Source organism: Cyprinodon tularosa, unplaced genomic scaffold, assembly GCF_016077235.1.
Source record: "Cyprinodon tularosa strain WSP-4 unplaced genomic scaffold, ASM1607723v1 ctg74, whole genome shotgun sequence".
Classification (NCBI taxonomy): domain Eukaryota; kingdom Metazoa; phylum Chordata; class Actinopteri; order Cyprinodontiformes; family Cyprinodontidae; genus Cyprinodon; species Cyprinodon tularosa.
Window position 1 is genome coordinate 1,475,144 of NW_024039496.1, and position 14,900 is coordinate 1,490,043.

General features: G+C 34.6%; 1 protein-coding gene across 2 annotated transcripts in view; it reads left to right on the forward strand.

Annotated features, from left to right (window-relative positions):
• The window catches only part of si:dkey-40c11.2 (drebrin-like protein A), a 44,668-nt gene that overhangs the window by 11,628 nt on the left and 18,140 nt on the right, over positions 1–14,900 (forward strand). For both annotated transcript variants that reach the window (XM_038269829.1, XM_038269830.1), the window contains exons 2-4: positions 9,391–9,446; positions 9,554–9,666; positions 12,982–13,056. In XM_038269829.1, the coding sequence (XP_038125757.1) occupies positions 9,391–9,446; positions 9,554–9,666; positions 12,982–13,056 (244 nt within the window). The remainder of the gene's footprint in view (positions 1–9,390; positions 9,447–9,553; positions 9,667–12,981; positions 13,057–14,900) is intronic.

A 14,900-nucleotide genomic window follows, 5' to 3' on the forward strand; every position in this document is an offset into this window, starting at 1 on the left:
ACATGAAGGTATTTTCAATATATAAATATACATTCCTGATTAACTGAACCCCCGATACCCATCCTTGGTGTTTGGGGATATTATTTCTGGTGTATCTTTAGGGTTAGCAAGCTATTTTTATTTTTATTTTTTTGTAAACCCGATAAGCACTTGATGTCATTGAAATCTTTTTTTAGTAAAGCCACTGCAAAATAGAAACAAACTTCTTTAGATTTTATTTTACCCTATCTGCCATAATCATAAACATTTTATTGAAATCACTATTAAATTTTAGTATTATATCTGCAACTGGTATTATAGATAAATTAACTCTTCAAGATCTTTCTCTGTTGAACATTAACTCTTCATTAGACATCAATGCTGCCTTTATGGGCCTGCTTTCTGTTACCTTCTCCTATTTGGACATACAGTATGCTATTATTTACTAGAACAATTGCAGGGAACTTGTTTCCTGATTTTTTTTTTTATTGTTTATGGTTACAAATGAATGTTAAGAAAATGTGTCTGTATTTGTTTTCAGCCATTCTGAGGCATTACTTTATAGAACCACCTTTTGTTGCTTTTTCCACCAAATGTTCCTGACATTGGCCATGGCTCAGGGACATTAGCTGTCTTATTGCACTTCATCCATTTTGCCATGCTTGTTGAGAGCAAATTGATGTTTGAACAGATTATTTTACCTGATCTGTGGTTGCTGCACCTTTTTCTCAATGATTTATATCTCTGTCTAATCCTCTCTTTGGGTCATTTTAACAGCTCTACACATGCGTCATGCTCATATTATTTGGTGATGGATTAAATAGGACTTTGTGAAATGCTTGAAAGCTAACTTTTTGGATAGATCATGTAAACTATTACACTATGTTATGTAAATAGTAAAAACATTGGATTTATATAGAACTTTTCTACTCAAACTCACCAATAGATGCATTTACTCTAGAACAGTAGCCTCGAACTCCAGTCCTAAATGGAAGGTGTCCTACTACTTTTAAATATTACAGAGCTTTGGAGAGCTTGGCTACAGATCAGTCAGGTAGCAGGTATTTGATTTGAGGGTGTGGGGCAAAGGACACACCTAAAAGTTGTAGTACACTAATCCCTAAACATTTTAGTTTTGTTGTAAATGTTTTCTTTTTTTAAATGAACAAAAAATATTACATCATCATTGTTACTGCAATTAAAATCAATTTATCCGATTACACACATACAAACATATTCATCATAGTCAAATGTCACTTTATTGGCATATGGCATATACTGTGCAATTATTTTTGTCATTTTTTAACCATTATCCAGTCATGCAACAAATTTAGGGATCAGGCCCGCTTAACACTAAATCGTGTGTCATGCATCGTGAAGTATACAAGGGGGTCGAGGTCTCAAATAGATATTGTGGGTTGCAAGAAAATGAAACCTGTTTGGTGTTTTGGTCATGGCTCATGAATTAATTGTATGTTCTAGCGGTGAAACTACGAGACTGAGAAACAAAAGAAAAATACTGAAGGTCAGCCTGGCGTGTCATTTGGATGGAGGAGTAAGAAACCTGACTGGTGGAAGTGTGGCAGTTGCAGCTGTGTCTCTTTAATGTGAGCAAACAAAAGTGCAAATCGCCATGGCAGCCCATTTCTTTGATAAAAGCAAACTGTTGCTGTTGTTATTTTTGTTGCAGTCTACTTCTTATTCGTCTTCCTAATTTTCTTCTTCTATTATTCCCAAAATACTTGTGTATATGGGATATTCTCTCCATTAAGTAAATTTTGTGAATGATCCCATGCCACTGGACCAATTTTGGCAGATTTAACTGTAACCATCCCCTGGTTATGGCTTTCCTTCAACTTGCCAGAAGAATCTCAAACAAGTATCTGTCTTTATGCAAGAATGTCTTTTCAGAATAGTACCAAGATACAGAGTAACAGGAGTTAAATCAAAATGCTCTTCTAGTATTTTATTCATCTCCATAGACACCTGGACAGGCTGAAAAACATGAAAGTGGTTAGCCATAAGGGTTTCATATTGTCTCCAACAGAAGCCTCAGCTCTGTAGGCCTGTCTGTAGTGCTATTAATTTAGGGGTCTAAATCTCACAACATTTTTCTAGTCGCAATCTCTTAAAGCTCTCCTATTTGCAGGGGTGGAAACATTTGAGTTTTGACTACTGCACAAGAGCATGGCGGCAAAAGTCCATGCCTGGGAAGCTACTTTCCTTTTACTCAGCTTTTAGATCCATCTCTGTGCCAAAATACCAGCTTTTTCAGGACTAAATTCGGGAATGTTGGAGAACAGATGCATGTTAAGGTTGCAGGATAGTAGCTCTCAAAGAATGAATTTGCATAGCCCTGTCCTAGAGCCATGTTGTCTCAAATAAATGATATACTGATTTGCAGGCAATTTGGAATAAAGTGCATTGTTCAGAGGCAAGTCAACATATGACAGGGGGAGTCAGACAGCTTTCTACACAATCACCACCAATAATACTATTGGGTCCTTTTCCATACTATCCTATTTAAAAAAAAAAAACAAGGGAAGAAAGACATAAAAGTAGGGCTACAATCTTAGTCTAAATATTAATGGCAATGTTTCATTCCACATAAGCTATTTGTGTTGAATCCATTTAAAAATATGTATTAGTATAGTTTGTTGCTAATTTTTCTTTTTTTTTTTTGCTTTTATTTCTCTTTTTCATACTCTATAAGTTATTTATTGTATTACTTCCTTCTTACTCGAAAGTCACAACCCCCCTAAAATATATCTCCATGTGTCTCTGACAATAACAGGAATGTGTGAACCTTTGGAGCTGGTTTATAGAGGCAGCATGAGTAACTACCTCAGTGACTGAGGAAAAAATATTTTTTTCAGCAGTCAGCTCTTGCTGGAATTATTTTGCCCATTTTTGGACAGAGGAAAGGAGTGAGTTGTGCTGGGGGGGACGTCTCTGGGCTCCCCAGTGCAACGTAGACTAAGAGGTAGACCAGGAGACCAGCTAAAAATAGAAAGAGGAGACAGGTCAGCTCTAAGCTGAGAGTGGGGGTTTGGGGAGCAGAAAAGGGAGAAAGGAGAATAAACAAAAGCATAGTTAACTAATGGATTAAGCATCCACCAGTATCCACTGAACAAACCACTTATTTAAAAAAATAGGAACATTCAGTAGTACTTTTGGAGATTTGAGCAAATAAATGAAAATCAAGACCTTTACCAGGGCAGCAAAGTCTTATATTACCTGAACCCTCCTAAAGGTTCTCATACCTATCATTTAAGCATACTTTATTATATTCCTTATCTGGTCATGCAAGAATCTTCATCTTTATTCACAGGATTAAAATGGTTAGATGATAAGCTGACAATAAGCCAAGGAGACATTAATCTAATCCCCATATCAACTGTTTTGGCTAATAAACTGCATAGAGAAATATATTCTAGTGCTGTCTCCATGTCCTACATGCAGACAGTGTGTAGTAGTAATGCACGGCACAGGGGGTTAGAAGGTCTTAAAGATAATAGAGTGTGTTGTGAAGGTGCAGCCTATAGAGATAAAGTAAAAATCAGGTTTAGTTTAATTTCACAAATGTCTGAGTTTGTGAAGATCGAGAAGGAGAAAAACAATACAATGTTTGTACAAAGATCAGTACCTAAAAGATTTAATATAGGAGTCAAAGATATAAAATATAATGTTTGCATCTTGGCTCAGGATTTACTGTTATCCATTCTTAAGGTGGTACAATAGAAAATCTCTTCAGTAATGATAAAAAAAAGATTTCTTGTGTTTTATCACAGCGAAATAGAATTCAGCCTTGGTGTAGGAGCATGTTTGCACTGGTGATGACAAGGTCTGCTTCTGCTCCTGTTAATCTTAAAATGATAGAGCGTAACACGTTTGGATGGGTGGGGGTGAAGGGTCTCTGGAAGTCCTAAGAAAAGTACTGTAACTAACTTGAAAAGCCAGGAGATTTTCTTTTGTGTGTGTGCATGTGTGTTATAAACGGCATGCATGGCTTTGAGTACTTTTCACACAGGATACAGCTGTATCAGGTCTCTAACTGTGGTAGCTGTAGAATTTGTATCTATCCAACATACAAGTCTGACACATTTATTTTCTGAGTAAGGATTGGGATTGTTTTTCTTCTTTTCACATCCCTCACCTCCCTTATTGGTGGCCTCTTTCCCTATTTTCAATTTATCCTCATCCCGCTGAAGTCATAGCTGGCTGCATTTAGAGGTGGGCTGGAGTAGAGAGAGAAAGAAAGTCTGTTTTTCCCATCTGTTGCTCACTCCATGTCTGTGGAGGGGCATATGTGGTCTATTAGCTTGGGAGACCTTACAATTTCTTAGGCAGCTTATGCTACCAGTACTACAGTGATAAAACTAGCCCCTTAAATACAAAAGCTTATGTTGTTTTATTGCACACTGCAGTTCATCCAATAGACTCTATAATCATTCAGCTGTTTCAGAAAGGTTTGAAGCAATTGGGGCAGTGTCAGGGTGTACTGTAAATATGAAAACATCCTAGATTTGAATCTGATCTACATTAAATTGAATTCCCTTCCTTTTATTATGACTGATATTCCTTCTGAGGCAAAAAAGAATATTTACAAAAATCTGTTAAACGTTTTGAGTTAACTAAAATATTTCAGCCCCACGCCATTTGTTGTGCAGAAACAGAAACCAGTCATAAAGCAATCTATAAAAAGTCTGACCCAGTACGTACACTAGGAGCAAGCATAAACCCCTAATTGTCAAGTTCAAGAAAGTTTGTTAATTGATGCGTTATTCTGTTACACTGTAGCAGTAAGGGGGTCGACATAATCAGAAACAACACTTAGAAAGGCTGTTGGGTTTAATTGGTGTTGGAGATGTAGCGATCAGATCCCCAAATCAAATATCGGCTCCAATATTGACTTATTATGTAGATTATATATCGAATGAATGACACCAATCCAGCATTTCAATCCATTCCCCTCTTTTGTATTAAAATCACATCATTATAGTTACAGTGGTCTGCAGAGACAGCCGCTGTTTCATATTACATTTGAAAATATCTGTTAGCAATGCACTTCATAAGAAATTGTTATTTGCTGCTAATATACATTTGATCTGTTAATTTGATAACATTAACTATGTTAATTTGTCTATGTAATTTGTTATACTTTTTACCAATGTTTATATCAAGCCTAATGCCTTCACTCATTTGGCAAGACATATGGTTTGTTCATTCAACACTAATATGTTATTGGTATCAATATATAACTGGTATAGGTTAAAACACAGGTTTCAAAAAGCCAGGAGAATTGATTTTTTTTTTAATATAAAAGATAAAGAGAGCAGGGTTTGATTATTATTAATCCATTAAAACATTTTCTTACTGAAAAATAGCTAAAAAGTTTATAAATACCTGCATTAAAATATTAAACCCTGCTGGCACAAAAATACTCTATTTTATATTATGGTACTTGCAGTTTTGACCAAAAATCTAAAAAAGGCTTTTTAATTTCAGCTGTTGCCGACATAATCCCCAACATCCAGTCTTCACTTGGGGATTCTGAGCACTGTCTCCCACATGTATGAGGGCAGCTATCAACAAGAAGAGAACATTTAAGTAGAATCACAATCCTGATTAAATGGCTACACAGAAGTGCTGAAGGATTTTGCCAAAAATTTTAATTGGAATTATTTTCGACAAATATTGGGATTGATATTTTATTATGATTTTCCTCTGCACTGTTGACTGATGTTTAACTCCAGCCTTTCCGTTTTTTCATTTTGTCCAGCTCCTTTGCTGGAGGACTTAACTGTAACAATTGTTTGGAAAAGTGCTAACTTTTATGTGCATAGCTAGAAGTCTCTCTTTCCTTTTTTGGCACATCAAACCTACTTTAAATATATTAGCAAACGGGAGTGAGACAATATTATTATCTTAGTCTTGTTAAAAATTATAAAACCAACATTTAGTTCCTCTGTAATCCTAAAATGTAATGTTGTTAAATTGTAATTATATTGCAAACTCATTTAGTTGCCCAGTCATACTACAGTACACAGATTAAGTTATGAGGTTGGATTTTGTGGCTCAAAAAAACATGTTAAAAACAATCCCCCCCAACTCATCTAAGGAAATAAAGCCTTGGTACTTTTTAGATTGCAACAACAGAAAAGGCATCCAGATCGTTGATCATCCAGAGTGCCTAGCCTCAGAATGAACAAGTGTCCAACGAGAGGTGCTTAAAGAGTGTTTGCATAAGAGATGATTGTGATTAAAAAATATATATATACAGTATATTCATTCTCATTTAGTTTTATAACCAATTTCATCTATGTTTTTCCAGATGTTAACTTGCATTTCTCTAGCTTGTTACTCCTCAGTCAGGAGGCTGTTATGCTACACCCACTATTCTAAGGAAACAAGGGGGAGGATGAGTGGAGCTCATGAGGCTCCGAAGTGGAACCTTATGTCATCCAGACTCTAAGTAGAAAGAGAGAGAGACACAACAAGAATGCAAAGATAAATTATTGAGCTAACTTTAATTGACCATATAAATTATTTCTATTACGGTATATGAAAGTTTATTTATGGTTTATTGCAACAGTCTTACTGACAGCTATTCGTTGAAAGACTATTATAATCTCAGTTAAAATGTTTGGATTTTTAACATGTTGACCTTTAGAACTTCCAGTCCAAAGATCATTGTTTGTGCAAAGTCAAGCTGGTAGAACAAAGTGTGTACCCCTCCGCTCATTGTGTTCCCAACTACATTCTTGTTTCAATGTGGGTGGAGAATTTGCTCATGCAGTTAGTACTCAGAGGGACACTGTCCTTTGCTTGTGAACGCTGACCTTTTGAAATGGATGCAAACCAAGGATCCATAAATTTGGCTCACTGCCTCAGTTTGGAATGAATTGAGCAACTGTGCAGTTTAGGAAAATTATCTTTCCTATTAAAAAACCTAATCTTTCTTTGATTATTATATTTGCCACAATTTTCTTTTAATCCAATTGAACAATTTTGTTAATTTTCCTTTATTATCTACTTACAGAGATCTATCTACTTTTTGCACAGTTCTTTTTTTTAAGTAAAATGTAACAATTTAGTCATGTGAAGAACAATACCTGTATGCATTAGTCATGAATGTCTGTATTAAACACTGAGGATTTTACCATTGAATTAAATAATGATAAACACAACCTGAAACTCTTTTTGAATCTTACTTTTCTTTTTTTGTGACTTAAATTCTGCATTTAGTGTAATTTATTTTGCTTTCAATCACTGTTATTCATATTTGACTGAGTAAATTTATACATCCTTTCTTTTGTTTCTTATTTACCTGTTATATGCTTTTCTGCTTTATGTCTGTTTACCTAAATCATATAAAATGTTACGTTATGTTGTTTCAAAGTACTTCATAGCAGTGTCCTTTGCTCCTCAGTTGCAGTTCATTCACCTTTTTGTTGCTCATTTTTCTTTCTGCTCTCTATATTATTAACATTTTCAGAATCATTTTCCTCATAATTTTATCTTCTTCCTGCCTGCATTAAGGTCCTCTGCTATTACATGATATTATGGAAAAAATAGAATACATTTCTAATTCATTTTACTATGGTGTTGCGTTTCTTTTTTAACTCAAACTAGAAGTAGATTGAGATTTCATTATCCTCTGTAGACAGTGCTGCTTACTTTGACTACACCTCTCGCTTAGCACTGATAATCTTTTCAAAATCTACAGTTTGATAGAAAACACTGTGTGCTTTATAATCTAATGTTTGCAAAACATCCTTTTGCTTGGTGACATGCGAGAGACGTAGTTAACACTTGCATTATCAAAACATTAAATAATAAATGAACAGTGCTGGCTTGCCCCCTCGTGCAGGATGAAGCCTGATGAATAGAGGTGCACAATATGGTCACTGTGTCCTCAGCAAACTCACATACTCACTGACTTTTGGTGTGCTTTGTTCAGTGGGAGGAGAAAACAAAGGCAGGTTTGTTGTATTAGGGAAAACATAACTGAGTGTTTAAGAGATGCTTACAGAGCTAACAGGCAGGCTGACAGTATATTTTTAAAATAAAATGCTGCCTCTTTCCTCCACATACACACATCCAGGTACCCATAAAAGCACCTTCATAACTGACCTGCTGTTAAAGCTGTCCATGGCCCCTCACTACCTAGCTCCAGATGTTATTGACATAGTCCTGCCGAGAAAGATTTACATCTACGCACATTCAAACAAGGAGAAATGCAGGATTCTTTCATCCCCACAGAGACATGTGGAAGATTAAATAGAGATTTGTCATTTTATCTACTCTCTTAGGCTATCTTGATAAGTCACACAACCTTTTTTTTGGACTAATTTGGCTCCGGTTGATTTTTAAAGCATATTACACAAGAGAGGAACTTTGATTAAAATGCAAACTAGTGATTTCTACACAATCAAGGCTTATAAGATCTTCCTCTCTTCATCTCCTTTATCTCTAATATCTGCCTTGGAGCTTGAGCAACAAAACAAATTAATTATAGTGCTCCTAACTAAGCAATAGAGTTACCTCTCGATGGTCTCATGAAAACAAACCATAAGTTGGGTTGCCACAGTGACAGTAGACTGAAGGGTGTGGTTGGACAGGTTTTCACCTGCAAAATGCCTAAAACCCCAGAGCTTAACGCAGCGCAGGTTGCTTTTGTTTCACACGAAGGAGCTGTCCAAGTTTGAGGGAAGCACTATGAATGCTGGTAATTGTCCTCCGCATGAAGCAACGGAACAAAAGCTGGAAAGAAAAATACAGAAAGAAATCTGAAAATTGCATATCACTGTTTTAAAAAGCTGATTTTTTTTAATGTACAAGAAAGCCCCTGTTTTCCTGTTGTTAATAGTATTAGTCTTTTTCTGTGTGTACCGTTACGATGCCTTGGTAAAATCGTTGTACCCCTTTAACTTTGATGCATGGAATTACGTGTGTTTTTTTACAAATATAAAATTTGCATGGTTTAGCATGCATTTAAATTTGGCTAACCTAAGCCCATACTTGGTAGAATCTCCTTTTACTCTAATTAAATCTCCAAGTCTCATCCTACTTTACACTTTAAACTTCCAGAGATTAACATTGATATAAGAGAGAATCTGACTGCAGTTGCAAAAGATACTTAATTGTCTTTGGATCTTAGGTTTGGACTCTTTTAAAAATGCTTGTATTGGTTGACTATGTATTTTTTTGTGTATGCATTTCACACCACTGAACATTGTAGAAACCCTGTTTAGTGCATTAAAGGCATTGAAAACTAATATGTATTTGTGTCAAGGTGTGTAGCCACCCAGAAATTAAACAACTATTACATTCTAGATATATCCACTTGTGCTGTATGTCAAAATTCTTCTTTGATTTATCTGCATGATTTCTTTTGTATGTTAACAGGGCATTATTTACCTATGAAGGGGTCACCAACAAGCTCAAATTGGCAGACTCGGGAGGTATATTGAACTGATAATTTGTCAAGTAATTGAGAAGTTAAACCTTTGTTTTGCAAAATAAAGTGAACAATATTGTTTTTCCTTCTTTAAACTTCTTTCCTTTTCAGCGGGCGGTGTGGCAGAACTGGCAGAAAAGTTTCACATCTCCAAACCTCAGTATGGACTGTGCAAAATAGGAGGTATTGATGGAGGTGCTCCTCGGATTCTTATGATAAGCTGGGTAAGCTGCATCAACTGCTATAAAACAGCACAGATAAAAGAGAGACTCATGCATAAACACACACAGAGCCGAACATATTTAGACTAGTTTCCTTAAACATTGCCAGGAGCATTTAGAACAATTTCAGAGCATCTACATACTATAGTGTACTAACAAAGAGAAAAACCTGATTCATTTTAATACATTCTTTTAAAGGTAACCCTTGGGCTACTTATTCTAATTTGAATGCCACTCTAAATAAATAAAGGCTCTAGGCTAAAGTAATAGTTAATATTGACTTCCGGCTACTGTTAAAGCTTTATAAGGCACTTACTGAAATACTTTGAAAATCTAAATTTCAAGCCAAGAATGTTAATGGAGGACAGGACAAGATCATGTTACTTTTGTAACATTCATAAATATATGTTTACTTTGATGGCAAAAATTAAGGTCAATGTAATAAGAAGGAACGGACAAAATTAAGAAAAATAACAAAAATGCTTCTATACAAAATTCATGAAAACCCCTCCCACAGTGAAAGAATTTTTTTTTTTTTTTTGCTACAATATAACCTTAGAGAATTAATGCTGATACAAACACTTGCAAGTTTTACTTTTTTAACTTCCCCTAATAACTTTTTAACTTTGTCACCTAACTTTTTTACCTTTTTTTTTTCTTTTTAACTTTTTTAAACCTTTTTTAATTTAATTTACAGTAGGTCATACATTATTTGAGGGCCAATCTAACTGGTCAAAGACCTAAAAAACATTGAAAGTACAGCCACATAGCATTTTTGTTGAAAGAATGGATAAAAATCTTGTGCTTCTAGACCTTACTGAATGATGGGGTATGCAGGGGTATGCAACATGAACTATAAAAGGTTCAAGCTTTTTAGGAGCAGACTAGAGATTTGTGAGCAATTTCTGATCTTCTGGCGCTAAAGCGCTCTAATTTGTTTATAGCAATTCAAGTTTATATCAATTCCATTATAATAACTTTTAAACAGTCTCTCAGAGTGCTTCCTTTAGCCTTCATGCTTTGAACATCAATGCATTTTTATTTTAGGAGAACAGTTTTAATCAGAATGGATACATGGAAGAGCACTTGTGGTTTTACATTTTTAATACAATGACAACAACTTAAGGTCTTTATTTAGCCTCTTATGTTAGTAAGTAGCTGAATAAGCATAGTTACTATTACTATCTGTCGAAAATCTGTCTGTATTCTCTGGATAAAGAAGAGCCTTACGCGAACTTCTTATGTTTCCAAACCTAGGATGATAAAGAAAGTCCAGAAAAAGATAAGAAAAGGGATATTGCGAAACATTTTTATGATATGCTTCAGATTTCCTTTGATCATGTCTTGATCCTTCCTAGGAAAGTTTTTGGTATGTTTGATATTAAGCGAGTATCTCAGCTGTTAACTGTTGAAACACTTTCTTTGCTTACATAACTGACCCAAGGATGTAAGGAAAAGGACATTTATTTGGGTTTCCTCATCAAACTGTTAGGACTAACATCTATCAGCCTAAAAATCTTCATAAACTTTTAATAAGATTATCCCATCCTGGACTTTTTTCAGGTTTTGGTAAAAGGAATGTTTGAAACAAAGGGTGATAGAATGTTGATGATGAAAATAAATCATTGTGATTGACTGATATATTTATATCACTTATGTACAATGTACAGCACTACAATATGAATCATGTTGAGTAATGGTAAAGGTTAGGTTGTAATGACTATATTTTAAAGTAACAAATAAATGCAATTTTTCGTTAGCATGGTTATTTGAGAATACCAGATTATTTGTAAATCTCAGCATATATTTTTAGAGTTAGATATAATTTGTTTTATTTTTAGTAGTTGCAAAACACCTTTACTGAGATCTGCTTTTTGTATAGGAACACAAACAAAAACTAATACCACATACTGCAGTCGGGTATACATCACTCCATGGATATCTACCCTTACTGTTTTGCCTAAAGCATAGCCTAGTTTGTTTATGCCTTGGGTAGGCGCTGATCATCTTGTGACTTTATCATTTTGGTCTTTTGTTTGCCAATTTATTTGAGCATGACATGGAGCTGCATGCGGCAAGACTTTTTGCACTGACTGTGAGTGAATTCTTATCCACCAGAGAGAGATGTTCTCGGTTAGATTTTTGAAATATTGCTACCATGTAACATTGCACTCATTATGTAATTAACTTTTTTTTTTACCTACACAGTATAATATATATACAAACAGGATGTGCTTACCTTAGTTAGAACATACTTTGTCATATTTTAGGTGGGAAGTAACGGGATGAATAGGAAATCAGGTTTAATAAAAGTTTCAGAGTCAAAGTATATCTAAGCTAGTTTGATTTTACATAAGGTTTTAGCATTTAAAGTTACTCCTAAAAAAATCCATCAAAAATGTATCCATTAGGAGAATTAACTAATGAATAGTTGGTTCTAACAGTAGTAAAAAAGGACAAATTCCCTCCACATAGATATAAAATGGCTGTGTGAATTTTTAAAATGATGCACTTGCCTAGATCCACCTTTGCTGGCTTAGTTTTTCATAACTTTCAGGAAAATATATTATGCTAAATGTATTTTCAGGATACGTCTTATTAACTCTTACGGTTGAGCACAAGTTGCTTTTTAATACACTTATCCTGTTTAAGTCAGTCATGAGCAGTAATGTTCCTGCTTTTATACATTCACAAATTGTTTATAGTAATTCTGTTCATGACCACAACAATAGAGGTTCTTGTAATGGGCAGCTGTCTTTACCAGGTCCAAAAACCAATGCTCTAAAGAGATCATTTATATATAGATCATTACACCTTTGGAATAATCTACCTCACTACATCCGCTACACTGAGAGTAAATTATCTTTTAAAAAGAATCTGAGACTCCATTTGATGCCCTGAAGTGTTTTTGTTTTATTGACTGTTTTATTATATTTGTTCTTGTTTTATTGGCTGTTTTATTTTACTTGTTCTTTTGTACTTCCTATAGTAATTTTAAGAAATTACATTTTTGGAAATTTTTATATTTGTAACTGTTTTTACTGTATGTTTTTAATGTGGACCCCAGGAAGACTAGCTGTTTGCCATGGCAACAGCTAATGGGGATCCTTAATAAAATTACAATTACAACTCTTCAAATCTTGTCATAGATATCTCAAACTATGGTACAAGTCTAACCTTTCAAACAACAAATGAAGGAAACAGAATGTCATTTGACATTATTTTCAGTCTAACTCTCCCGTCTGTTTTTCCCTTGTCTTTTTTTCCTAAGAGGCTTATGACAGTATGTAAATATATACATCCTGTCTTTGTCTGCAGGTCGGCCAAAATGTGGATGAATATAGGAGAAATGAGTGTGCCACCCACATTCCAGCCATCAAACACTTCTTTAAGGTATTTAGTCTCAAGATAGTGAATAATTGATCACCTTTGTAATCATAATTTTTTCTCATAGCAAGTTAATTTTATGCAAGAGAAAATATTAACCTTCTACATTACCCTTGAACTGTGGGCTTCACTCTCAAAATGCTATATTTATACTCAGTAGTTTACTTAGTATTGTTTTGAGAGCTTCCTGTTCTCAGTCCCCTTCCTGCTCTATTGGTGTCTTGGTGCTGTCTGTGTTCACCACAACCGGAAGGTTTCAGTTGAGTCTGAAGCAAAAAGTTCATTTTTTGTGATGAAGCATTAAGTCTTCAATCAACTTTACAATCTTACTTGTTTCTAAGGGGATAAACTCTGCCCTTCGTCTTATTGTTATTTAACTCCCAACAGACGTCTTTTAACTGTTGCCTGGATATTGCTGGTTTCCATATAAAGGCATCTCCCCATCAACAGCAGAAGCATCTGTGGAATGTTTGTTAATTTTTTTTTTTTTGTGACAAGTCTCGAAGATTTTGGGAGCCAAAAAGACTCCCCAACCCTACAGAGATTTTTTTTTTAATGTGTGCACTTCTCTGCTTTTATATATTCTAATTTTAGATTTTAGAAAACTGTAGAAAAAATATTGCGTGGTAAACATAGAAAAGACCAGTTTAAATCAGCTCTGCTTCTGTGAACTGGGAAAAAATTTGAACTCTGACCTCCCCAAATACTCACACTTGTAACAGCTGGACTCGAGTCACAGCAACACCTGAAAGTTGGTGCTTTAACTGTTTTAGCTATTTTTCTCAGTTAACACCATATAAAGAGTTTTTGGATTTAACATTTTCTGGTTTTAAGGTCTGTATCTACTGTAAACTCGAACACTAAGGATATGATTTGTATGTTGGCCTGAAGACTTTACTTGATTTTAATTGAAGCTGAATCAGACTTAAAAACAACATACTTTGCAGTAAACTTCATTGCAATGCATATGGTTCCCATTTGCAAAATTATCGTGACCTCTACACAGCAGTGGTGACGGATATGTGAAGAATCCTGTTTTTTTTTCTCTGATGCAATACAGCATTTTTTTTACGATTTGGACCACTGAATCATTTTTCCTGTTTTTCTCAAGTGAGTTATTCATGGACAAAACACATAATTCACTGGTGAAGAATTCATTAAAATGAACGATGTATATATATATATATATATATATATATATATATATATATATATATATATATATATATATATATATATATATATATATATAAATTTTTTTTAATAGTATGTATTGGCTCATATGTCTGTTTTATGGTTTTAGTGACTTGATAGTCATTTCAATTGATGTGGTTTATTTCTGCTTATTTCTTCGATCCCATATCCATAACATAACAGCGAAAGTTCTGAAGAGATTTAGAATTGTCATGATGGGAGGTTGGCCGGTTGATATTGGATACCAAATAAATCCTTTATCTCTGAAGACATGAAAATATGAAAATGGCCTAGACAAAAGATTTCAAAGAGTACAACAAGAATTTACCTGTGATGTTTTAACAACAAGGTCTAGAAATTGTCAATCCTTCCTGGTCTTCAGGGGCCAGCATTGCAACATCAGTGTGTCCAATATTTACTTACATTGCAAAGCATGATTTGGAGTGCAGTCAGTTTTGACATACCTTACAACTACCCACCAAGCAAAAATTGGTCGAAATTACATTGAAAAGATGACATCATTTACGTCCAAACGACATCTACATTTGGTTGACAAATGAAAGGTGAAATGCTACAATTTTCAGATCATTAAGAAAAAAAAAAGAGGACGTTGAAAACCCAGTTCGTAACATCCTTTCAACATCTATTATTGGACT